This window comes from Lissotriton vulgaris, chromosome 6 (assembly GCF_964263255.1).
Source record: "Lissotriton vulgaris chromosome 6, aLisVul1.2, whole genome shotgun sequence".
NCBI lineage: Eukaryota > Metazoa > Chordata > Amphibia > Caudata > Salamandridae > Lissotriton > Lissotriton vulgaris.
Genome location: NC_141694.1, coordinates 687861200 through 687886166, shown reverse-complemented (window position 1 = coordinate 687886166; position 24967 = coordinate 687861200). Strand labels below are relative to the sequence as shown.

At 41.0% G+C, this 24967-nt stretch overlaps 1 protein-coding gene across 1 annotated transcript in view; it reads right to left on the bottom strand.

Annotated features, from left to right (window-relative positions):
• Window positions 1-1663: 1663 nt before the first annotated feature.
• SIM1 (SIM bHLH transcription factor 1) overlaps window positions 1664-24967 on the bottom strand; it is a 231227-nt gene continuing 207923 nt past the window's right edge. Inside the window, exons 11-12 of the mRNA XM_086926669.1 lie at window positions 10188-10593; window positions 1664-4928 (exon numbers count right to left, since the gene is read on the bottom strand). Coding sequence (XP_086782795.1) covers window positions 4201-4928; window positions 10188-10593 — 1134 coding nt within the window. The 3' untranslated portion in view covers window positions 1664-4200. The remainder of the gene's footprint in view (window positions 4929-10187; window positions 10594-24967) is intronic.

Here is a 24967-nt window from a genome sequence, read left to right as displayed (position 1 = left end):
CTTAATGCCACATTGCAGTTTCTTCAAGTATGCAACTAACTGGGCATAAAATGATGTATAATTCCAAATGAAAAATATGCTGTGTGTAAACATTTTTTTAGCAAGACTGGATGAATGTTCCAAATTCTGTGACAGCATAATTGCTTTTGTGCACCACAAGCCAACAGGAAGGCAGACCTTGAGAGCTTAATAATATATAAGGCAAAGCTATATTTTATCATGAAGCACAAGAGGTGTCTGTCCTCCGTTTGCTGTTACCACAGCAACGTTATCTCCTGTAGTTAATGAGTGTACAAGAAATTCCCATTAACTAATATTCTACGGTAATAGTGAACGTTTTTACTTACAAATATTCACCATTTTAAAATGTCCTAACTAATAAAGTATGGTGAGTTGTGCCTTGCATTACTTCATCCTATTTAGCAATTGTATACTTCTTGCCACAATATAGCAAACATGTTTCACTGCTGTCTATTTTTAAATCATGAGCATTTCCCATGAATAAGACAACAGTAAACAAGGGCATGCTTGTCAGAGTTCAATTTGAAAATATCCCCAGATCCAGTTGCGGGTATATGAAATTATATAAATAAATGTCAAGGTGATTCCAGTTGCATCTCGCTACTGATTAATGGTCCCTACTCGTTTCAGCTGGTGTTTTTATGTACTTATGCTTTCTCTGGACAGAAATTTTGTGTCTCTAAAAGCAAACGTCACAATTAGAACCTGTAGAGAGCACTGTACCTGCTCCACAGGAATTTCCAGCAAGGATCCTTTCGGTCTCTTAATTCTCAATTTCTACATACAAGCCCATTTGAAACTGAGTATTGATAGTCTAGAAAACTCATACAGAGATACAAAAAGCACGAATTGCAAAACTGGTAGTTTAAATGGCTGCCACCCCAAGGTATACAGCGGATGATACTCTTCTATACTTTATAAGTGATTCATTGGCAAGAAATTTATGAAAATGAATCCAATGTGTGAAGTAGGATCAGATAATTGGAACCAATATATCCACACGATCTCATCTCAAAATTAGCTCGTTACACATTAAAATTCACACAAATGTATTTCTCTTATGATGTTATATGCACATGGCAGTGGTTAGTTGTAGGGCTTGGTGATAAACATATTTGCATTCAACTGAAGATGGTGTGACTTTTACACACCTTTCAGTAGGAGTAGGAGCCTATGGGGAAATAGGTGGTGCCTGCATTGGTCGCATCACTCCTTTTAATAGTGAGCTCACATACTCCAGTGCATTGGCAGCTCTAGTGTCAAGTCCAAAGCTTGTAATAACATACATGCTAGAAGAAGCCAGCAGTCTCCGTCTTAATCTCAGGTAGTATTTGGCCTTGCTCCCTGAGAAAACAGGGCAATTACATTGTGGAATTGGCACAGCTCCAGATATTTTACTTCAGCAAGAAATGGATTCTGGGGAAAGAAAACTGAGATGGAGTAACTGTAGTAAGCTTATTCACGAAACAGGGGATTTAAACTGTATAATAAATAAGGTTTTGCTTCACTTCTGGGAGACTTCAGTGTTTTTGAAATCAACCGTCATGAGAGAGGCTTTAATCAAAGTCCTGTCATGCAGTGCCAGCGACTTTTAAAAAACTCTAAGAAGAATGTGGCATAGGATAGAGAATTTTAAAATTTTAAATGAAGTAGGGGGTATTGTCTTGTTGGAACATTTGCAAGGAACGACATTCTTTCATTTTCGTGCTTACATTCTGCAGACTTTAATAATTTCATTAATGTTAGTGCCATTAGCTGAAAGTGCAACAGTATTGTAAATTAACTTTCTTTATGAAATTACAGGCAGTAACGCCATTATAGGCAAATAGATTTATATTTAGGGACAAATTCTTAAGTTATCCAAGGATCATTTTTTTTAACTTTAGAATGGTTTGCGGAAAAACTTATGTGTGGAACCACAGTTTCAGAAGAAAGATTACTGTGCTACACAGCAAGTTATGACACAGCTGGCAGATATCTGTCCTAACCTGTCCCAATAAACAACGATGATAGGTTGAAGAATGTAGCATTCATTTTTAAAGTTGATTGAGGCCCTATTGTACACTATGCAGTACATAGTAATACTGATAAAATTAAAAGTGGGTATATGTATCCAAAGCAGCAATAGCTTTAGTAGGCAATTACATAAAGATGATGCAAATCCAATAATTTTCTATTGCACGCCCTATAGTAAATCATCCAGTCATTTTCGAGTTAAAAATCCACTTACCAAAACCATGTCATATGTGTTGCCACATTCTCCACAGTAACTAGCTACGGTAAAAGTCAGATTCTTTGTGAAGGTTAAAAGCATGTTCGGAAATTTGAAATATACATTTGTCCAAACGTATGCTACTTTAAAATTCATAATGAATCTCAGGGTTGACTTCAGTGTTTTACCTTCAGAGAAACTACACAAGTTGCAAAGGCCTTTATTTGTTCATGCTATGACAGGTCTGATGCTGTGTTTTCAAGCAGGGAGTAATTACTTTGTTTGAAAAACAGTCCTAATATTGAATACGAATTATTTTAGTGCAGGATCGGCCTCTAGCTCCAAGTTTCATTCAATTTCCATAGATAAAAATGTTGCTGAAACTTGCGAAATCTAGTACTTGCTCTTTAGGGGTTATTCAAATGAGGAGAAAATTTAAGTGTGTATTTGCAGTCACAACATTCTTGATACGCTAGAGTGGTCTGGACTGGAATCTCCTTTTTGAACTGTTATTTCACTTTCAATACATGGTACACTTCCTTACCCGCTTAATAACTCAGATCTTCGTTTTATAATTTCAATGTTCACGGTCATTGTGAGATAGTGCAAATTAATTGCTTAATTTTTGCTGGTACCTTAGATTTCTCTCATCTACCCACACTAACTATAGTTACTCAGTTTAACATGTACGGTATGCATTGCTGTGATGAAAGTCAAGTATGTGCGCAGTGAAATAAGATATAGCACATGGTTTTCAACTGCAGTGTTTTTTACATAAATGACATTACTTTCCCATCATCCAATAAGCACTCCAGTGATTTTGAACAAATACTCATTGTCTACCAAGTCAGCTGAAAACATTAGATGGCACGTCACATTCCCGCCCACTGGTCACTCGCTTGGCATCTTACAGTAAGTAGGCACTACCATTATGGAAGGCTGAGTATTTTCCCAGTGGGTTTCTTGTATTAAGCCTACACCCTAAATCACAGTTTTCAAAAGTGCAGTGTTTTACAGAGGTGCCGAGTACATCGAGTGATGCACTTCTGTACTGTGCTGCCAGTCGCAGGTAGCCCTGTTATGGTACTGTATATAATTCTATGCGAGGTAATGCGATGAAGAATAATACTGTCCGAGAAGATTGAAAATACTGGTAACACTATATAAATAGGTGTAAACGCAATCATTATGTGCCCTCCAACAGCATTTTTGCAAACCTATGCTGTTTCTGCAAAGCATGTTCAGTCAGGAACTGCCAATTTTATTATGAAGTGGCACAATGTACAACCATAAATAAAAAGAAAATACTAATTTCGCTTCAGGTAAGTAAAATAGCATATTTTACCTGAATGTGGCAGTGTTTTTATTTCAAACATTTAGTGTGAATTTGGTTGTTTGTGTTTTCTTGTACAGCACATGTAAGTGTACATCTGTTGTTTACTGTTCTTGCTTGGAGGGTAGTACTGAGAAGCCAGTGCTGTTGGGGATGTAAGGAGTACACACGAAACAAAAAACAAACATGCCGTTTTTGGTGTGCATATTCATGAAGTGTGCATTCAGTACCTTGGTATCTAAAATGGTGAGTATCTGGACTAGCATGGGGTCTTGTTAAGCACATGCAGTTTGACAACATTTTTCCATACCCATTTTAATATGTACTTCCTCTGCTGGTCAAAGGGGCGCTCGCCTTATCCACACCAGCATGTATTTACCATAACATCATGGTTCCCACAACATAAGGCAACATATCCCCATTCTTCTTTCTATCCAATTTCTGAAACTCTTGTGTTGTGTAGTGTGCATTTTACACAGAATACCTCCCCACATTTAGCTCGCTCCGGATGCCACTGGTTACTATGTCTAGTGCATTGTATTATAGTCAACGGTCCTTAACAAGGGCATAAAAACAGATTTCTTCCAAAGACAGTTCAGATATTCTTTCAAATGTGAACATATTCAAGGGAACATCAGCTTCCATTAGTAATGATCACCGATGTCCCTTTGTGTCCCTGTGCAGGGTCCTGCTGCATCCTCAGGTGAGAAGATACATCAAAGTGAGATCCACTACAGCCTAGAGAATAGTTCCGTATGGCCTCAGCGTCATACAAGTGTTCAAGGGTGTACCCAGTCAATGTGTAGGAGTGCTTATCGAAGTACTGTCGGTGTGCACTGTAGTAGTTGGGAGATGCCTCAGAATGGTCAGCGGTTTGATGGGGAGACAGCTCAGAATGTAAATAGTCTTTCGATAGAGTCAAACTGGATTTTGAGATTCTGTCCGAATTCGGGCTGCCCATCCTCGAGAGCGCTGAGGGGCTGTTGTCATACTCATTCTCATGCGGGCTCAGGATCTTCCCGTCGCGTTGCTGGATGTGCTCACATGGGGAGGTATTGGAAACAGAAGGAGCCCTGCATAGGACCCCACCCATTGGCGGCTGTTGGTAACTGGCAAAGCAAATTGAATGCTTCTTTCCGGTTCCATTAATGGAGCCCAGCTGATCAGCTGTAGTTTTCCGAAGCTGGAGCCTGCTCTCTTCCTCTTTAATCATTTGCTGAGTTGCTCGGATTAAGGTTTCAATTTTGCTGGGCTCATGGGGACTGCATTGGTACTGATCCGTGCGGTACCGTTCTCCTGATTCACTTGCAGATCCGGGATCTGGAGAGCTCACCACGCTGTCCTCATCCCAATGTCCGCGTCCTACAAAACACAGGAAAACAATGATAGTATGTTAGAGGTATTTATCTGCTCATATATTTAAACCGTCAAAACAAATACTACACAAGGGATTTGTTTCCCTGCCCTAGCATCACCATTACTAGGTGGCGGTTCGGTGGGGGCACCAAATCTGGCAAAAGGAAAATAATGGGGATTGCAAGGTTTTGGGGAATGCAATGCATGAATCAGATTACTGTGAAATTTCCACATTTTCCCCTGGTATTTCACATGAACACTTTGCCTGATTGCAGCAGGTGAAATCTCCAGGTGAAGCCCCACAGAGAGGTGGTATTTGTGCACAATTTATAATTCCGGCCACCTTTGGGATTATCCAGTCATTCTTAATGTAGGTCTTAGTAATTTTCTTCTCACCAACTAGGTGTTATAGGTGTTGGATGTGTGTGGGTGTGTGTGCATGTGCATACGTGCATGTGTACGCAGTGTGCGAGTGTGTGTGCATGCCTAAATATCTATCTTAGTGGACGGAGGCCAGGAGGCACCCAGAGGTTTAGTGCAGTCAAGAACTCCATTCTGCCTTCTCACAGCTGGCCTGCAACACCTATGAAAAGATATGGTTGAACATTTGCTTTCAAAGACATTGAGCACCTGCAAAGCCAATACTATGGTTGTTTGTGACATAGCACCCCACTTGTCTTTGGCATGTGCTAAATGACACCCGTTGCTCATTATTATGATTTAAGCTTCTATAAGCATAGGTATTTGATTACATTAGCTTTGTTTAAGACATCTGCAGCCTCATCGTGCAACAAACCTCTGGCTAGGATTTCAATTACTTACAAATTTCTGTCTCTAATGGGGATCTTAGCTGGCAATGTTGTTTTGCAAAATGCTGAATGCATGGGCATTTGGTAAATGTGCCACAGCACTAAGTACATAAAGACAACTAAAATAACATATATGTCCATAGGGGCTAGACAAGAACAGGAACAGTAACATACAGAGGAAATATCTCAAAATAGACAGTGTGCCTTGGAGAAGAGCTTGTGACTCCCCAGCAATATAGCCTCAACTTACAGATGGGTTTACTGAAGAAGTTAGGAAGGTACCAGTGCAGAAAAGCCACCTATCACAGTTTTTCAGTAGGGGATGCAATCCCTCTAATAACAATGATCAAGGCACCTACTCACAGAACCCAGTACTATGTCATCTGAAGAGCTGCTCCTGTACTGTACGTCTCACTATTCAGATTTTGTACCTAGTGGCTCCTACTGCACCTTGAATAGATCTCAATGTAACATGAGTGAATGGCCAACATGGCAAGTAAACAAAAGAGCTGCACATATTACCCAAGCTCTGACAAGCCTAAAGAATCTGCTTCTCCCTCCCTCACTGTGTCAGTGCATCTCTCCGTAGACCTCCCACAGTCAGAGAAAATGTGAAATCTTCCCTGAACTTTTTATCTGTTTGACCTCATTGCAGTTACATATATTTAACCCTTTCGATGCTGATGACGAGCTCAGCTCGTCATCACCCACGGGTGTCGTGTGCTGATGACGAGCTGAGCTCGTCATGGTGCCACTAAAATGGCATTTTCCAGCACAGGGGGGGGGGGGGGGGGGGGGGAAATGGCCAGCAGCCATGCGGTTAATGTTGCCTCACATTAACTCCTATCTAGAATAGTGTTAATGAACAAGTTTCTCGTTGGTAAATAAAGAAACTGAGAAATGTCCTCTTCTTCATCAAACTCTACCAAACTAAGCAATGCAGAGCCCTCTCTAGATTCAACTTTATTATTAGATCTTTCCCTAGTACAGCTTGGATTTGCCATTTTCAACTTCCCCTGGCCCACACGTCTTCAGTAAGTTGCCCAATAACCCCCATCTCAGTATTCCAAAACCAAGCTACTGCACCCACCGTCTAGTTAGAACTAAAGGCCTCCAGTGACCTCCTAACCCCCACCATTAACAATACACTGCCAGGAGGACCTACTCACTGAATGGAAACTTTCCAATTACATCATTATGTCTTTCCTCATCCTTTCCAAATCCGTCTTTTTCAGATCCTTATATAGCCCCTTTATCTACTCCATTGGTCAAGTCTCTCCTTCCTGCAACTAAATTCACTACCCTCTTCACTTGTCAGTGAAAATTTGAATGACTAGGACATCCGCTTATGCTTTATGATGCTCTACACACGGTGTCATTACTTGACAAAAAGCAACCTCAATCCAATCCTCTCTTCCAAATTTCTCACCGGCCAGACTTACCTTTGTTCTCCAATTGCTCAATCTCTTCACTGTGTTTATCGAGTTGTATATCTCATAAAACTTTGAAATTGACTCCAATTTCAAACACTATTATCTCACGAGTTCAACCAGTCTCTATGCTCTATTTCCTATCCTCCACTTCAAAGCCTCAGTACTCATCACAACACGAAAACATCATACACAGACCCCTTTCAATCCCTGAAACAACTGCCCTATTTCCTCTACCCTACTTCTCTAAATTCACCGGTACAGTATCACCACCAAATATCTGTTCAATTCTCTGAAACTGGACATTGTTAGAATACATTCCACTGAGGTAGTACTGATCCACATCTTATACTTCATAACCTTCAACCATCAAAACCATCTTTCTTTAAGCTTAATCAACGTTGATATCTCCGCTGTATTTAATGGTGCCAACCTCAACATTTTCTATGGTCTTTGGCAAGCTTGGATCTTGGCACAGCACTCCTCTGAATCTAATCTTCCTAAGCTATCCACTTCTACTGTGTCCTTCAGCCCCTCAACCACTATTATCCGCATGCACCCACTAAAGGTTCAATTGCTCTCTCTTCTTACATGCACAAACATACACACATATAATATCTCCCACTACCATCTCATCATTGAGATCTTGCGAACTACTTTTTCTTGATGACACTGAGAGCACATTCTCCTTTCGTTTCCTTACACTTCAATTCTAAGCTTGTGTCACTGACTGCCTCTGTGTCAAGATGTAGCCACTTGCTTCTAAATTATGACGTGCTACCTAATTCTCAATACAATTCCCCATCAGCCAGTGCTCTCAAAGTGAATTTAGTTCACATCTCATCTTCACCCTCAACATCTGCTTCCACTCACAGAGTTCATTTTGAACAACTGATAGGGATATGTGCATGCATTATATTGAACATCCCTTTTATATACTTGAAATCTACTCAACAATCACAATATGCTCCACCAACCCAACCCAACTCAACTCAACTTCCAATAGGCCATGACTCTAATTAATACTCCTCTCCCAGAAAAACCACTGAAATACTACTCAGGCATGCTTTTCAATACCAGTTTAAATTTCCTACATCATCTTTAATTTTCCGTCAGGCATCAAGTAGATTGTACAAAATGTCTCTATACAGGGTCTTTACCTTAATATTGAAGTCTTTCTATGGCCTATTTTCCTCCACACTTAACCTTCTGGAGGTTATCTCCATCTGCCCCTCTGATTAACGAATTTGATCACAAATGCGAAAATGCCCCACCCACAAATGCCCCACCATTGCGAAAGCCCCCTGAACCTCCACAAGTCTACGGTCTTTTTCCTTCCAGTACCCTTTATTGGATCCCTCATGCCCTCTGTGTAAACGCTGCCACCATGCTCAGCGTCTACAAAATAGCCACTAAACAACACATTCTCAAAGTCAATGAATTGCGTTGTCTTTTACTCACCGGTATCACTACCTATTCCACTGCATTAATATTAGTCTCTCCATGACATTGATGTATAATATCTGAAGAAACAGTTATGTCTCACTCATTAGCCAAATACAGATTTTCTGTTTTCATCCACCAATAGGTTCATTATGTTCCTATATGACATATAACCTCTGAACAGCATTTCAAACTAAGGTGCCGAACAATTACACTGATACAAAATTCGTCAAAACCCATGTGCACCAGGAGCAAAAATGGACAACAAAACAGTCTCTTTTGGTAAATGTACAATACGTTCACTGTCCATTTTGCCCTTTTCAGGTAATAACTGATACATGGGCCAATGATATTTTAAGGGTGTTAACATGTCTATTTCAGACACCATTCAAGTTTCACCTCAGGTCCCCCAACTGTCTGGAACAGCTATCTAAAACTGTCTGACTAAATCATTGATCATCAGGGATTATGAATTTGGACAAACTGCATTTTAAATGTTTATTGCGGCATATATCTGTAGAATTACTCTTGGAACACGTTTGATATTAGCTCCGTTGCACTTGCCCCTGGATATTTCCCTTTTCACATTCTTCCCTTCTGCCATCCCTGCCAAATGTATTTATTATTACAATTAGTAGTACAAATGTTTGTTAAATCTATAATTCGAGTTCCCCCTTAAGGAATTTGAAATCCCAGCAAAGTGTGCATTTTAGAAAAGTACTATGGACAACATGTAATGTACATTATAATTAAAAAGAAATCTGTTTGACCACAATATATTCTCTAAAACATGTTCACTGAAATTAAAAGAATGGTTTGATACATTTTTCTCGGCAGTGTAGAGTTAACTAAATGGTACAGTTGTAAATGTAAATGTGGCGTATTTGTATAGCGCGAACAGTGACCCGGAGGCATCCCGGCGCTTGTACTCCTACCACAAGGGAACCCCTCCTGGCTTTTCCTTGTGGGGTGTCCACTCCTGGGCATCCCATGGTGAAACCAGGCATCCCTTGTGTATCAGGGGGCCTTTGTGGAGACTAAGCAAGCTATTGCCCAGAGTTGCAGCGTGGGACCCATGCTTAGAATCGGCACTGAGGCGAGAATATCCGGTCAGAGGAATTTAAGCCCAAAACCCGCCTAGGCGGGAATCGAACCCTGGTCCCTGGCCAGCGTTCTGCATCAAGGTCTGCCGCTCTAAGCATTGAGCCACACTTCTCCACTTCTGTCACACTAAAACATAACACATGCAATCATTGGAAACAGAATGCCTTGGATAGATCCTAATTTCCACAACACTTCTAACTAGCAATAATCTGAGTGTTTAGGTTTTGTAATCTCACAACAAATCTGCAGGTATATACTACAGAGTGCATCAAAAGAATTAACCCAACAGAAGTGAAATTCTTAAATCGTTATGCACTGTTTTATGTAGGATACAATCATTAACCACCACTCTTTAAGTATTTGCATATAGCGCCTTGATGTAAAATGTATCACAGAGTTCAAAAAATATAACATGCAGTAGTCCATTTGACTTTTAATTGCTTTTTTGTTCTTCATTAAAATGTGAGTACTTCTCTTACCGGGAATCCTGTGAATTGAAGCTATGTGTGGCATACTGTTGTCGTACCCATCTCTACTCTCAGGAGAACTCTTAGTGAGGGGCAGCACTGAACGGGAGCCCCACCAAGTCTCTCTTCCTGTCTGTGGAGTGCCCAAGAAATATCTGCCGGCCTCACACCTGCCTCCGTCACAGGCTTGAGTATGGAGGTGTCTGTCTTCAGTAAGCCTGGAATGATCAATGGCGAAGCCATAGCAAAGAGAACTTCGATCAGAGTATTGTCTGTAGGCACAGGAGACATCATGATGCTGGGAGTTTGATCTCTCGCCGGTGTCCAGAAGTTGGGGTGATGCAGTGTCCGTCAAGGGGCTGCCCCCCCATTGACTGTCATGGTCAGATTCAGATCTCTCTGTGTGGAATCCAGAATACTAAAACACAGAAAAGCAAGATCCACCTGTCAACATTGCAAAATTCAGTTTTGCTACTGTCCAAAACCATATCTGGTAAAACCTCAAAATGTAAAACACTACTGCAATTTCAGCATTCAAAAACATTGAAATGCCTGAAAAAGAAATTTCATATTATTAAGATTTTTTAGAGTTCACCTTTAGATACTCTCCATTTTTAATCAGTAATTTATCCTGGAAAGAACTGTAGAAAACACAATGGTAAGCAAATTTCTATGCATATATAAATGCTAAGCAAAAGCGCATTTGCACACAGTAAGTTTTTTTCTCCAGGTGGACAATATTTCCCTTCTTTTCCCCAGAGAAACTCTACCATTGTACACCTACCAGTGTTGATGATGTTAAATTAACCCTGTCATTTGAATGTTTTTGAATATATGCAAAGACACAATTTATATACATTCACCAAGTTTGAATGACATCCCTACCATGGAAGTCCCTGTGAGCTCTTTAGGCCCCATGTAATATTACACTATATACGTGTAAATACTAAATATGACAAATCTATTTTCGAGAATAAATTCACATTTTGGGACCACAAAACGAGAATTTGCACTCAACAATAATGCCATTTCTGCAAGTAATTTGATCTAAATGTGCAAATAGCTTTGTAAAAAGGACCCTCGGTGCCCTGTATAACAAGTGAAGTGGGCTGTTATAAATTGGCTAGAGACAGCCTCAGTTGCCTAAACATTGGTAGCCCAAAGACCAGAACATCGCAAACCACACCCCTGAGCCCCAGGAGGCAGTCATAAGGGGGCGGGAGCCCACTTTGGTTCTTACTGGTGTCCTTACTACTTGATTCCCGCGGATTCTCTGCTGCCACTGCCTGGGTCACTGCTGGGGAGGCGCGAGGCACCAGGAAACCGCTGCTGCCCTCCTGAACTCGCCTGGACCCGCTAAGACCGGAAAGACTACATTTCCTATCATCCTGTGCGGCGAGCACTTCGGGCACCGCACAGCGGAGCGCCAGGAGGCGTTCAAGCCCACTTTTCTTCTTACCGGTGTCCTTACTACTTGATTCCCGCGGATTCTCTGCTGCCACTGCCTGGGTCACTGCTGGGGAGGCACGAGGTGCCTGGAAACCGCTGGTGCCTGCCTGAACTCGCCTGGACCCGGTAAGACCACTAAGATACGAAAGACTACATTTCCCATCATCCTGTACGTCGTGCACCGCACCGCTGAGCACAAGGAGGCGTTCATAAGGCAGGAAGAGGCAGGGAAGGGCCACCCCCCTTGGCTGCTGTTTTCTCAGACGCTAGAGTATAGCGGGTAAGACTCACGTTGAATAATCTCCCAAAAGTCCTCTAATACACCATTAATAATGAACTGGCCCGTATTGAGACTTTGAGACCTTGTCGATACCTGCTAAAGCTTTATTGAAAACTGGGATCTGTGAGTCTTAAGGTCAAACGGATCGTAGACTGCATTGTCACATGTACTAACGGATATTGGGGGGGTATTTTAAGGCGGGCGCTAACTTAGGGTGGTGAGAATCAGGCTTTATCCCAGTGTTATCGGATCCCCTAAGTAGTAGGCACCAATAGATAATAGCTCACTGGTAGAAAACAAGCATTGGAAATGCAATAGGTCTCGCATTAGGAAAGTTTGAGCTATTGGTCTTATAAATGACTATTTTTTTTATTTATGTGTTGTTTTTTAAAATAGCTAAGTTAATAGCTTTGTCATTTACAATGCCATTAGTTATAACTTTCGCAAATGTGACACCTACAGCATTTGTAATGCAACATGTTTTGTATTTACGTGACTTAGATGTATTGATATTACTAATAACAATGGCTTTTAATTTTTTTAAATAATTAATACTTAAATAATTTATTTAATTAGTAATGTCAATAGCTTAAACTTTTCTAAATAACTTTTGTGAAGATTATGTTCAGTGTTTTTTATTGTGACGAAAATCCAAGAACAGAAGTGAAATATTAACATCGTAATAAAGCTTGAAAGCTTGAAAACAGCTTGAAACATTGAAAGAACATATTTGAACCAGTGATGCTGTGGTGGTGCTGAGTGATGCTGTGGTTGCGCTGAGTGATGCTGTGGTGGTGCAGAGTTATGCTGTGGTGGTGCTGAGTGGGAGATGGGGAGAGGTAGAAAAAGGAGAGCAGGGAGAGGGAGAGGGTAAAGAGAGGGAGAGAGGAGAGAGGAGAGAGGGGGAGGGAGGAGAGAGAGGGGGAGAGGAGAGAGAGACGGAGACGGGGAGAGAGGCGGAGACGGGGAGAGAGGAGAGGGAAGAGAGGGAAAGGGAGAGAGGGAGAGGGAAGTGAGGGAAAGGGAGAGAGGGAAAGGGAGAGAGGGTAGAGGGAGAGAGGGAGGGTAAGAAGAGAGGGTGAGGACGAGAGCGAAGGACGGAGGGGAGAGAGAGGGGAGGGAGGGAGGGAGAGAGAGGAGAGCAAGCAGAGGGGGAGATGGCAATGGGGAGAAAAAGGAGAGCAGGGGGAAGGTAAAGAGAGGGAGAGAGGAGAGAGAGGGGGAAAGAGGAGAGAGAGAAGGAGAGGGTGAGAGAGGAGAGAGGAAAGTGAGAGAAAGGTAGAGAGGTAGACGGAGAGAGGGAGAGTGAGAGAGTGAGGGGAGGGAGAGAGAGGGAGGACGAGAGGGAAGGAGGTAGAGAGGGAGTGGAGAGAGAGAGAGGGAGAGATAGAGAGGAGAGCAGGGAGAGGGATAGAGGAGTAGAGAGTGAGAACCATGTTATCGACTCCAGCACCATGAAATACCAGGAAGGCACGTTTGGTTTAGGAGCTTGAGGCATAATAAAAAACAAGCACACACGTTACAACTATGGGATGAAGTAAGCCATCACAAGTGCAGGTGAGTCTGAAGTCCGTGCAATGAAATACATTCAAAATAAACATGGTTGTGGTTGTTGATTACTTCTGTATTTTAAAAGTTTACCAGTATTGTTAGAGTGATAAATATGCTTTACGAGGACACACTGGATACCTGTAAAACTTATTTTTCCTCTCAGATCTCCACAGATGTTGATATTCAAACCAAAAAAAAAAAAAGACTCTGCGTGTATTCATGAACATCTCACAAAAACTGTATCAATGGAAGGGCTTCTGCTAAGCTGTTTTGTGATTGCAAAATTGAAGGACAGGGAGAAATATGCAATTGGCACACTTGAAAGAAACCTCTAGTCACAAAGAGGCACTGATAAACTCTCAAAAGGATACCAAGCCTACTAGCTGTGAGGAAACCATTTCTATGTACGATTGGTGCGTGTCTGGGTCACTGGGTGTGTTTTAGCCAATGACTGTGTAAGTTATATTACACACTTGTGTGAGTGATTGTGCAAGTGTGTGACATACTGTGAGTGCAAACCTATATTTGGGGGCTCGAGTGGATAGGGAGTTAGGCAAATTCCTATGTGCTTATGTGTGTGCATGAGATGGGGTGGGGGTGTGTGTGTATGTTTTTAGGTGGATGCGGGACTGTGCTGTGTGTATGTTTGGCCATAGCGCCATGGGCCCACATGAACGATAATGCCATGAAGCATGCTAGCCCACACAAATCATCTCCCCCCACACCTGCCCGGACATTCTTTCATTTGATGTTTTAGCTGCTTATCTGCAGACAGATCAGAAACCTGAAGCTATTGGCATCAATGAGAGCAGCGCCTTAGCATAACAGCTGACAGATAATCACATTTAATTGACAAACTTTAATGCTCGAGTAACAAGAGTGAAAAGCAGCCTGGCTAGGAATAAAGCCCACACAGATTTGCCCTGACTGCTTCCTGCATTCTACCAGCTACAGCATTTGCACAGGGCCAATTCATGCATACAAAGGGCTGATGCACCGAACAGCCAGCCTTTGCCAGAATGGCACTGTAGGTGGAAAGAAATATGGGACCTCCGTTTCCAGTGAATAAAATGAGGAAGCAGGGAGCCCCTTTTGTGTTTAAAGGTCAGTTCCTCGCGGATTACGCCACAGTTATGACTGCCCCTAAACGCATACATCTCTGCCCCTCTCCCAACTCACCTGAATCACTCACAGATTACCACCTCACGCTGATGCCAAGTTATTTGCGGGAGTGGGCAACAGTGTGTGGCAGCAGGGGGTGAGAGGGAGTTGGGAGGGCAAGAAAGCAGGCTGATGAGGTATTAATAACAGCGCCTGCAGCAGGTTAAAAAAACAAGACGGAGGGCATTGCTGTGGGGAGGGGGGAGGAGAAATGCGGCACGGCCGCAGCAGGGGGCGGAGCGGGGAGAGCAGTGATGAGGGTGTGAAGCAGCAGGGGCTGCGGGAGGGAGGCAGGGCTGCCTTTGATGTGGTAATGCGAGGCAGGCAGGCAGGCGGCTGGTGGCATGTGCACGCGCTTTTTAGGGCTTGCGCTTGCGCAGTGACCTAAAAAGCACATGCACTGCAAGGAATCGCCAGTGAAATCGTGTGCTTGGTTAAACGCTGTTTAAGCCCCTATAGTCTCGCTCCGCTCAATGCGCATGCGTATTGAGAGGCGAGACCTAACAAGTGTAGTTGGGCCACAATTACCACATTACTATTTTACGCGGCTGGCCTGCTTGTTTTCCCTCATAGTGCTGCTTCCTAGGCCGATTCTATAAGTGCTGTGAAACGCAGATAGTTAATAGGCCAGGAGCATGATTTAACGCAAGGGTGCAGCAGGCATTTTAGATGCTTTTTTAATTAGAGCAGAGTTGCTGCTGACTCATGAGATACAATTGACAGGAAGGCGTTTATCACTTGTCCCCATACAGTTTCCATTGTCTAGACAGGCAAACATACCTTTAACACCCAGAATAATAGTCCAAAGTGGACATGAAACATCCCCCTCGCTAAATTCAATCCCCAAATCAAGCACCGGACGACGATGATAGTCTAAACATAGGAACTAGATGCTGAGCTCGAAAACAAACAGAAAGGACTAAAGGGAAAGCTGCTAGAACAAGGCAGAAGTGTGCTATGGGGGGGGGGGGTTTAGAACCCAAGAAAACATGGGGTTTAGGTCCAACTCTCAGGTAATCCAACAAACAGAGGAATAATCAGTGGCAATGCTAAAAACATGTAGCACACAGACAGAAGCGGACTTTACTCCTACCTCTGAGAAAGAAAATGTAAACTCTGAGGCTCTTGAGCGTGTAATCAGTGGGATACTGGAAACAGGACTAAGACCCATGACAACCCAGATAAGTGGTCTAAAAGATAAAAGATTTGGTTGCATGGAACAAAAGATTAACCATCTGAATAAAGCAGTAGGTAACATGAGGGATAAAATAGATAGAATTAAACCTTGTATTGAAGAAAGGGGTTGCAATCTAAGGCATTCAGAGGAGCCCCGCTCCCTGAGTCTCATTGGAGAGAACGGTAAGCCAAAGGAAATCTCTGTGCCCAATCTAATAACCCGTGGAGACAGCAGTGAAAGGGGCACACTAGAAAAGGTGCAACATAGGGGTGTCACAATGAGGGGATTAGGGCCAGATAGAATAAAAAAACACAAGATAGATCTCTGAACCCAAGTTCTGATATTTTAGGCCTACCACCTGCCTCATGTCCATACGTACTAATCCTAGCAGGGGTGCCAGTATTAAAAAATGGACAGAGTGAATCTTGGATGACGCTCTAAAATGAACCAGTTGATTGGTTTACAAAACATAAAAATTTTAGACTACAAAATACCAATGAAATCTTGATGGTCCGCAGAGTAGGGTGGGTTGGCGATTCCTCTAAGAATGTAGATGTATAATAGTAAACCTCCGTCGCCCGCAGATGGTTCGATCGCTACTAAATACCAGAGAGGAAACCTTATCCCAAAATACCTGCTTTAGTACTCTCCCATTGGGGTATTTCTACAAACCAAATCCCAGGTTACCAGCTACTGATGATGTTTTAATACTATCTACGAATATGTTCCAGGCCTTATCTATTTTAGATGCGGTGGAATGACAACCAACTTTTATAGTTGGTGAAACGTCCCCTCCAGAAAAAACTCCACCAAGAGGAGGGAACAGGGTGAGTCAGTCGATCACAATACACACAAGTTATACACAACTGTTAGGTAGGACGATCATCAATGGTCATTATTTATGCCCACAAATGCAGTTAGTAGTCTCAACAGGCCAACTATAATAAGTCCGGGAGCAAATAGTGGGAAAGCCATAAGATTTACTTCCTGGAACATAGCAGGATTAAATAGGAACATTAGTGACACAGAATGGGTTGAATATACAGAACATAATGATATTTTATTGTTACAAGAGACCTGGGCTTTGGAAACCGCGCATAGGGAAAGGTACAAGACCTTCAATGTAAATGGTATCCCATCAACGAGAGGTAGGGCCTCGGGGGCCTCACTATATGGATTAGGATAACCCTCAAATAGAATCAATTGCACTACATATGCCATCTGAGGATCTGGCCGGTGTAAAAATAAAAACACAGGATAAAAAACTATTATATCTAATTAATGTTTACAATAGGCCAAGTCCAACTACAAAGGAATCCATAGTAATAAATCAACTGGACTTATTCTTGAATTCAATAGAGACAGGTGCAATGGTAATTATTGGGGGTGATTTTATTTGTAAGTTCGAACTGGTGGTGGGGTTTGACAATATTTTCGAAGACGAGGACATCACTAATAATATTCCAGCCCTACAAAGTAGCCCGATAGTGCCTTGCTCTATAGCAGTAGTGCAGATTATGAAACTAATAATAGGCCAAGGGCTTAGAGCTTGCAATGGCCGGTCACTTTCGGATAAACTAAATATTCCAACCTTTGTAGAGGTAATTATAGGAGTAGTATTGATTATATATTAGCATCTGTTGATTTTTGGCCAAACATAATAGATATTAAAGTTGATGACAGGTCTGACAGTGACCATCGTCCCCTGCATCTGTCGATAATTCCAGACTTTTTCGTCGATCAAGTCTGGGATAGTGAGGAAATTATTTCCCCTCCTGATGTTAGCATAGTGAGTAATAACCGCCGTGCTTAAAATGGCCAAATATAGTAGGAAAAGCTGAATCCATGACGCAAATATATAACATATTTGCTGACACAGTCCAATTATACCTAGACGCCCCAGACGTGGAACTTCCGATTGTGGCTGCACATCAACTATTGCAGTAGGCACTGGTACCAGTACTGAGTAAATTATCAGGGGTACAGAGTAGAGCAGGAACAGGTACAAAACTAGGTGCCAACCCATGGTATTATGAGGAGTGTTGGGAGGCAAAGGCTGACCTTATATTATCAATAAAAAAAGATAACGTAACAGTTATAAGGGAGAAAAGAACTAAATATAAGCAAACCTTAGCCTACGCAAAAAAAACATGGGAGGACAACACTTGGACAGACCTAATCGAAGTGGCCAAATCTAAAGACCAAGTAGGCTTTTGGCGTATAATAGCTGAAGGCAGAAAGATATGCGGGGATGCCAAGGACCTCTTTCTGGATGCAAAAACATGGGAGGACAACACTTGGACAGACCTAATCGAAGTGGCCAAATCTAAAGACCAAGTAGGCTTTTGGCGTATAATAGCTGAAGGCAGAAAGATATGCGGGGATGCCAAGGACCTCTTTCTGTATGCAAAAACTTGGGTGGACCACTTTTCTAAACTTTATGCTGAAGATCAAGTGGCAGAGATACCTTGCTCAATACTAGTGGCTCCCAATCCCATCACTAATAATCTCCATTTTAGCCTGGAAGAAACTCTATTGGCAATAAAAGCCGTAAAACCAGGGAAAGCCCCAGGGCCCGATAAAATACCAGGAGATCTACTGAAACATGAGAGCAGTGTTTGGGGCCCCTACATTAATCATCTTTGTTACGTAATTGCTGCAGGCTCACCAATACAGAAACATGGAAAGGGGCGGAAATTGTTACAATCTTTAAAAAAGGTAATCATAGTGACCCTGCAAATTAACAACCAATTAGTCCTATTGATATTTTAATAAAAACTTATTCTAGACATATTTTATTGAGATTGGCTCGATGAGAATAATGTGATTTCAAAGTTCCAGGCGGGATTTAGAATACAAACGAGTACAATTGACCAGGTTTTTAGATTTTTAAGTTTATGCTGGAAATATGAAAATATAAAAAAGGGCCATTTGTATATTGATTTTGTAGACCTAAAGGCCGCTTTTGACCTTGTACCCCAAAATTCACTATGGGAAGCATTGAAACATCTAGGCGTCCCTGCTGAGCTCCTGATGCAAATAATAAGATTGCATGAAGACAACTTTGCAAAAGTAAGATTGGGCCCGAGGGGTGAATTATCAGAGGCAATCCCGGTAAGAAGGGGTGTACATCAGGGGTGCATGCTGGCACCTACACTATTCTCACTCTATGTTAATGATATCCCGAGCTATTTACTCGGGTGTGCACATGATTCACCTAAATTGGGTGGGGATTTTATGCCAGCTCTTTTATTTGCTGACAACACCATACTGATATCTCAACCCCCTAAAGGTTTACAAGCTTTATTGAATTCTTTTAACACATATTGCAATGAAAAGCGCCTTGAAATAAATTCTGGCAAAGTATATGGCAACAAACCCACACACGTCTTTTAAAAATAATTTAGCTATTAGAGGCCAAAAGTTATTTAGGGATAATGTTAGACATAAAGCTGTCTTGGAAACAGCAGTTGGAAAAAAATAAGATTGTCCAACTCCAAAATTAGTTTCCTATAATAAGGATGCATGGGAGTAGTATCTCAAAGGCGATGATTCCTGCTCTGGAGGTCTTCAAATACAAAGCACAAGCAGCTTTGTTATATGGTGCCAAAATTTGGGGACCCCATTGCAAAAGGAGTTTTGAATTGGGAGAAAACAAATTCATAAGACGAGTACTGGGGTTTCCAGTTAGAACACCATTAATACCTATTCTAATGGATTTAAATGTTAAACGTACAGACCACCATGCAGTACTAAGACCCTTATTATTCTGGGTACGACGTTGGTCAACTCCTGAATCGACTAGCTATAAGGACAGTCTGCAGGAGATCTTAGAAATTGACAAAAGTAGGGATACCCCATGGATAAAACATGTCTCTTTTGGTTCGAGAAATTAGGCTTGAAGAATTTTTGGGAAGCTCCGACACAGTTGACTATGTCTAGCAAAAAATTGTTAAAAACTACTTTCTGGACCCATATTCAAAACGATGTGTTACATTGTGCGGGCAACGGCACATTGACAACCAAGTTTCTTCTATTCAAGGGAATAGCCAGTTTTGAAACTTTTATGGATGAGATACATCCACCACTGGCTAAGGCCTTGTATATGAAGTTCAGGTATGGTGTATTTAACATTAATGCAAACACATCAAATTGGGCAATAAACAAAGATAGAAATAGTAATGAATCCTGTGAACTATGTCAAAATGCATCAAAGGAGAATGATTTACATGTATTATTCTTCTGCCCTGCATATGGCAAACCGAGGAACAAATGGATTAAACCCATCTGCCGTAATTTGAATACTAGAGTCTGCATTGAGGCAGAAAGAATACCGAAAACAGATACATCCCCAAAAATTGTTTTCAGTGTTAGTAGGTTTTTATGTAACGTGAGTCTTATAAGAGCAAAAGTTGGATTGAGACTATAATTATGTACATGCACTTTATGGCCCAAATGCCAAAAACGAAATTATGAATTTACTTTTTTACTTGAAACTATTTGAAGAGGTGTGCCGATATAGAAACAATGCTGAATTAAAAAAAATAATAATGAACAAGTTTAGATTAGAATAAGAATAATGACTTTCGTACAAAGTGCATTGTTCTTTTCTTTTTTTGGACGTCTAAGTTTAATTTATGGCCCAAATACAAAATAATTTAATCGATGAATTCGTTTTTCTATTTTGAATTTATTGGAAGTGGTTGGCCAATGTAGAAAAATGTAGAATTTTATAAAATCATGGACAAGCACAGACTAGATTAAGACAATGTCTTTGTACTAAGTGTACTGTGCTTTTTATAAATCCTATATCTAGGTTTTAATTATTTAAAAATGTTAATACATTTTTTTGGTTCGGGAGATGCATCAATGACCTTGATTACCAGTCCCTACCATACTACGAGCTATTTTTCCTTTTTGATTAAAATTGCTATTCTTATTGTTTAATTGTATGTGTATATTGCTGTTGCATCTTTTATGGGTTTTTTTTTTAACCGAAATAAAGAATAAATGAATGAATCAAATGTAACACTCTCAGATAGAAACATAGGGATACATGTGTCTCTTCACCTCCCGCCTCCTGCCTACAACTAGTTTGGGATTAATTTGTAACATCAAGACAATAATGACAGTGTACAAATTATTCCCATCGGTGACAGATTCACCAGAAAGGACGTCTGAAATCTGCAGTCCATTGTCTTTCGCATGGGATCTGACTTTCCGACTTATCGCTTATGCATAAGTTGGACACCAGAAGGTGAGAGGTCAAAGGACAAAAAGGGGTTAACATTCCTCTACATCATGGCATCTTGATGCATTGCATTCTGGGGATCAGAGTCAAACGACAGCTGGTGGAAACACAAGCTAGCTTATTTCAAGACAGTGATTTATGGCAGCAGTTTTCTAGTCAATCTGGAATGGGTCACAAGTTGCAGTTTTCTTTCCCAAAATAAGTGAGGAGCGAGACATTGACAAATAACCTTCTTGTTCACCTCCTTGTTCTTACTGAAATCTGTGGGTACGTTCTAGAAGCTCTCTAAAAATAACTATGATATGTTTTATTAAGGTAAGTGGTCCTGGATAATGATTTGTAGTTGATCTTGACACATACTATATGCTGCTAGACTAAGGTGAAAAGTCTGTGTCTTTAATATGAAGTCAGTCTTTATAATAATAATAATAATAATTTCATATTAATAACTTTTAGGTCGTTAAGGGAACATTGTTGGTCGAAAAAGAGTAAATGATGTTAACAAGAAGTTAGCCGGAACGTAAGACAGAACCTTTTTGAAAATGTGCCTGCATTTATGTTTTTTTAATCTGGGGGTGACTACTGCCCACTAGGCCCGGCTGCATGCAACAAAGATGCCTGGTGCCTTCCTGTATTGAAAGGTGACTTAAGCACTAGTCTTTCTCTCATAAAAGCCTTAAGTATTGGCATAGTCCACATTTCAAAACAGGGGTGGGGTGGAGAGAGAGAGAGAGAGAGACATTTTACACTGCACAAAATCTTTGTGTATGGGGTTAGGAACAAGATATGACTCCAAAAGCTGTTTTTCCTCAACAAAGAAAATATGTTTTGATGTTAATTTTTCCCTTTATAAAAACGTTGAGATCATGGGAGATATTAATCCACATTCAAGTTCAGCAGTATACGTTCATATGTATCATTTGAAGAACGAATAAGACCACAGGGGCACAAGAAATGTTTGTGAACACCCACAGACTCACACCTGTGTGGGTGATCACCTTATTTACATGGACCAATGCTCCCCGACACATTACCAGGTGCACTCATTTGGTATAACTTCTGCATAAATGTGAAACGTTCTTAATTGTACAATTTCTGTGTGCAAACATATATCGAACCTCCTTTGTGATTCAGCATCCGATTCTGAGTCAAAGTTGTCCACTTTTTCCACATGTAAGTCTGGCTTACATGTGGAGAATAATTTCTTAACTGAATCTTTAAATTCTCTATGTGACCTCCTCACTTGAAGAGGATTCAGTTTCAAACACTGAAAATGATCGTGTTTATTTTTAAATATCTACAATGAAGAGTCTGTGAGTGCATGGAAAACATACTGAAAAGTGCCGAAACTGTCCAAAAAAGCACCATACAAAATTATATTTATTATTTGCTATGTAAGTCCTAATGTGCATTTTGATATTCCTCTGACTTGTTGCCAAAGCTGCCGTATTGTCAGGCAAACAAAGATATTTTAAAGTCATAGCCACCAGCAAACATTTTCTGCAAGTAACGGAAGAGCTCATATTTTATTACCCATTACTTAAGACGAAGTCAGGAAATGTTACTGATCTTCTTACCTTTGCTATTTTGAAGGTATTCACGTGCTTAATTTGAAACCAGTCACATACATAAGTGAAATTCTACCAGTTCTCTGGGACCCCAGAAATGGCAAAGTTAATAAGCCTAGCATTGGCTGCCGGTTTCTGGTTTTGTCAGTGCTTGTTTTTATTGTATTTTATAAGAAAATAGCTAAGAGCAAACATATTTTTTAGCCAAAAAACTACATATTACCATCTACAGTAGTCTCTGGAACTGAAAGGAACTACTTTGTGTCTGGGTGTGCTCTTGTGAATGAGCAGAATGGCATCACTCTCAGTAATGGTAGCTAATTATTGAAGTGGAACGATTATCTACCCAGTGCTGTATGCTCTAGTTTAGTGGGTGTAAGACAAAAAGTAAATAACAGACCAAAGGATGAAAAAAGGATGGTTGAAAGCCCCTGTAAGGCTAATGTATATCTATATGTGTAGGAGCAAATTCAGATGCCTGCAAAAGAGTGGTGGGGAGTGACTCCACATAAGGTGGGGGCATCTGTCCGAAATGGGGGTCTCAGGGACAATCCTAAACTACTAAGTCTCTGTGAGACCTGCTGTTACACCCCACATTCACAGTAGAAAGGATGCCTAAATATGGCCTGTGTGCTGGAGATGACAATTTTTTTGCGTGATATTACGCTACATTTTTGCCATCTTTTGCTGAACCCATTTTTGTTGGCCCTAGGACTCAGCACACTTTACTTCTGCTAGCCAGTAGTGAAGTGTGTCTGCTTCTCTTTTGAAACGTTCACCTAATTGGCACATATCATTTACTTATAAGTCCGTAGTATATAGTACTACATGTGCCCAGGGCCTCTAAATTAAATGCTACTTTGTGGGCAGCAGCATATATTTTGCCCCCGCTGAAGTAGCACTGAAAAACATGTCTCCAAGTCTGCCCCTGCAGCTTGGGTAAGCAGTTTTGAACTGCTATATCGACCTGGAAAAATAAACTTTTTTCTAGGTCTAAATCTTCCTTTTTACTACTTATAAGTCACCCCTAAGGTAGGCCCCTGAAGTCCATAGGGCAAGGTGCATAGCATTTCATGAGTAGGGTGTATATATGGTGTATATATAGGGTGTTCAACAATTCCTGGCAGTGAAAACCCTTGATTGTCGTTTTTCAGTGTGGCAAGGCTAGCTCTCCCATACAAAAAACACTGTGTTACACGATAACTTATAGTGCTTAATTTCAATTTAGGAGCAACTATAATTATGGTTTGAGGACTCATTTATGTTAATTGTAATTTAAAATCCAACCTAATGATCAAGTCAGATTTTGAATTACTATTTCGGATATTACACTTTCAGAAAGTTGTATTTTACCTGCCTAATCCAACAGGGGCCTTTTCTGCCAGTGTCCAGTGTCACCTGACTGCTGATGACTCTCCTGTGGTGAGATGTGGATTGCTCGCAGACAGTAGACAAATAGGCTTAGGTGTGGAGTGGTGTTTTCTTCCTTGGCAGGATGGCCTGGGGCAGGGATTTCCCACCAGCAGAGACTTCTTCCTGCCACTGCTAGGCCCAGAGTAATGGGATAGTATTCTGCCCGGTATTGGACCTTCTGCTGCCAGACAGAGGATTCCATTATGAACCAACAGTGCTTAACAAGCAGTGTGAGATATTGTCGGGTTTTTAAAAAAGAAACGTTTTATAACTAAGTATCACATATGTACATGTTATTATGTACATGTTAATTTGAGTATTGTTTCATCAATCATCAGTTGTTAAAATGTCCAAATTTGAACCTACATCCTTTACCTATGCATACGTTTTTAGCCAGGCCAAATGCACTTTCAACCAGCAGAATGGCGTGTCCCTCTTTGAAAGCAAATGCACATTATGAGAAATGTGCAAAGAAATACAATACCAGAGTATGAAGTGCTGCCCCTTATTCATTCTTCACAATGGGAAAAATGCATTGCAGATGCATTTTACTTATAACAGATGCATGCTTCTAAATCACTTTTATCTTACACTTATAATGCAAGCTTGAAATGTAAAATATGTCATCTGTATTTGTTGTTATGGGGAACAACAGATGGCAAAGGCTTAGATTAAAGCAAAACAGTATGTCCATTAAAATGACTCATACTACTGGCAATTATTCACTGGAAATGGAAATGAAGATCTCCCGTTTACAGGGGTTGAGACACAGGAGATACGGGTGGGTTCTGCCTCAGTCATACAAGCCTGATTTTAAGACAAAAGGGAGGCTGTTGCAATGAAACTACTAAAGATATTGTAGCAAAGAAACGAATCTAAGCAGCATCAAAATCATCTTCCACCGATGCTTAGCTTGGGTAGAGACAATCAATTGCTTAGGTG